Below are 2,873 nucleotides of genomic sequence, written 5' to 3' on the forward strand. Positions count from 1 at the left end.
CTAATCTACAGCATTCATTCTCTGGACATCAGCAGCACTGGGGCTTGGAGATGTAGAAAACACGGTGATTAGTGACCGCAGAACGACTTCACGGACGCAGGAAGAGATTCTGACAATATTCACACTAAAGACTGGATATGATCAATGCCATTCCAGAAAACTCGAACTAATGGGATGGCTTGTTTTATATCAAAACACAAATGAAAATATAAGCACACTCTCAAACCTGAAATGCAATGCAATAAATACAAATGCATTCACCACTTACAAAAAATACCAGGGTATTACCATGCTTCTTTGAAATACCGTGTTATTATATGGTACTATCACAGCACTTTTACATAAATCAGTTTTCAAAACGTGTTTATTTCGTAATTTGTGTGTTTGTGCATTATCTATGTGCACTATAAGTACACTATACTGAATGATTAATACTGTATATTTATCTATATAAACAAAAATGCCAAACGTCAAAACAAACCAACATCATTTGTCCTTTACGAAACTTAACCATGGTTTTACTACAAATAATAATAAAAAACACGGTTACTATAAGTTAAACCAAATTAACAATGGTTTTACTACAAATAAAAAAACATGGTTATAGTACCAGAAATTGGTTTTGCTACATTAACTATAGTTTAACCATGGTATTTGTAGTAAAACTGTTGTTATACAAATGTTAATCAATATGGCAAAAAAAGAAGACACTTTTACTATAATAAAACCATGGCTCATTTGCGTAAGGCGTTTTATGTGTTAGCAAAAATATCTAAAAGTAAACTGATGGTGCTGTCATTCACCAAATAATTAATCGATAATACATTTTTAACTCGTTTTTATATTTCTAAACTGTTTTTTTGTGTTTGTATTCGGAGTTCTGATTGATTGATTGACAGAAGAAGCGGCAAGGATGAGCTCGTACCTGCCGCACCTGCCGCTCCGGATCAATCCATCCGATCAGCTCGATCAGTCCGGGGTTTGGTCGCTCCAGGGTTCCGCTTCCTTTCGGTTCGGTTCGGTTCAGTTAGCGCCGCTTCACATGATTCAAAGGCAAAAAAGAAAAAAGATGGAGAGAGAAACATGCAGCTCTTCCCTGAGCTTCACACACACTGACTGACTGAGATACACACACAGTCAAACCTCTCTCTCTCTCTCTCTCTCTCTCACACACACACACACACACACACACACACACACCTATAATTAATTGACATTACACTCTAAGGCTACCGCAGATAAATAGCAAGAACTTGCTTCGAATATTCAAAACATCCGGGGTTTTTTATTTTTATCTCGGTTAAGAGAATACTAAAGTAATGTTCCATATACCACTGTGCAAACATTATGATAATGTTATTTTCTAATGTTCTCTGAACGTTCTCAAACAAGGAGAAGCATCAGATGAACATCACATTACTGGATTTTATTACACGGCTCTGTGGAATACTTGATTCTGATTGGTCAATCGCGCCATCCAGCGGTATGTTATTCCCAGATAACAACCGCCAAATTGAATAACACACCACTCATCCGGGTACTGGTACTACTTAGATGCTTAACGAGTCACTCCGCTATCGTTGACTGTCTGGCGCCATCTTGTGACTGAAAACACCGCGTGTTACAATGGAAGACTTCAGCATTAATTTAAATATATATGGTAAAAACAAATCTTTTTAGCCGTGTAATAAGCGGGATAGTGTACATCCAGCCGGTTGTTATCTCAGAATAAACCCCTTCAGGCTGATACCTGATCATCCTGTCAGGGTTTATTCTGAGATAACAACCGGCTGGATGTACATTATCCCTTACATGTCAGGTATGCTGAACAAATAGCTATACCACTGAATGATGTTGTTACGACACTAATAATAAACCCCCCAAAAAAATAAACCAAAACAAACCATATTGTGGCACGTAAATTGAAGGCTGACTGAAGCTGTCTTTAACAGCCCTCTTGCAGATGTACGTGTGCTATCTGGACATATTTCTAAACAGTTAATTTTTTTAAAATGTTTTAGAAACGCTGTTTCTTATAGTTACACAAGCTTTAAAGGAATTTTCACGGCATCGTTTTGCAAACATTATCAGAATGTTACTTTTGAATGTTCTGTGAAGCAGTGGTAACATTTAAACAACATTAGAAAACTGTCTGACTGAAGAAAAAAAAATCCATGAATGATGTAGCCTATAGCCTAAATAACAATTTTATGCTAACGTTTTGAGAAGACTAATAAAGACTACATCTGAACAAACGTTCTATTAACGTTACTGGAAGAACGTTTGTTCATAACTTGAGAGAACCTTGTGTATGATCCGTTAACACATTTAGCACACGATGATTGTCGGCGTTTATTCTTATACCAGCAATTTATACATTGCACTGCAGTACCGTGGATCATGGCGATCATTCACAATCATGGTGTTTTTCAATATAGAATCACTGTTCATGGTAGCAGCGCTGCCGAGAGTGTTATTGGGTGTTTTATCATCAGTCCCGCTGAATGTTTGCGTGTGGCGCCATCATGCGGACGCGTATGGTCCTGCACGCTAATTTTCACACCACGAGTTTTAAACACGAATAAGGGTTTGTGTAGAAGCTGAAAGAAAAACCAGGAAGCGGTTACCTCCAAAACGTCTTGAATAAAGGGACTGTCTTAACAGTCTCGTTTTATTCAGAATGTTCATTAGTTAACCGTTTAGCAATAGCAGCTAGTGCGTTATAAACAAACCGCAATGAACACTAGCTTTAGCTTCCAGAATCAATAATGTCTCTGTAAAGTCTCTTTCGGTAAACACAGTGAGCATGTTTAGAGCTTTCTAATAGGACACACACACACACACACACACACTCTCTCTCTCTCTCTCGCTCT

General features: G+C 37.7%; 1 protein-coding gene across 1 annotated transcript in view; it reads right to left on the reverse strand.

The window, feature by feature from the left end:
* Positions 1-2,873, reverse strand: part of etv6 (ETS variant transcription factor 6) — a 23,104-nt gene continuing 20,231 nt past the window's right edge. The window contains exon 8 of the mRNA XM_016452181.1: positions 1-109. Within this exon, the coding sequence (XP_016307667.1) occupies positions 1-109 (109 nt within the window). The remainder of the gene's footprint in view (positions 110-2,873) is intronic.

This window comes from Sinocyclocheilus anshuiensis, unplaced genomic scaffold, assembly GCF_001515605.1.
Source record: "Sinocyclocheilus anshuiensis isolate Anshui unplaced genomic scaffold, SAMN03320099.WGS_v1.1 scaffold1543, whole genome shotgun sequence".
NCBI lineage: Eukaryota > Metazoa > Chordata > Actinopteri > Cypriniformes > Cyprinidae > Sinocyclocheilus > Sinocyclocheilus anshuiensis.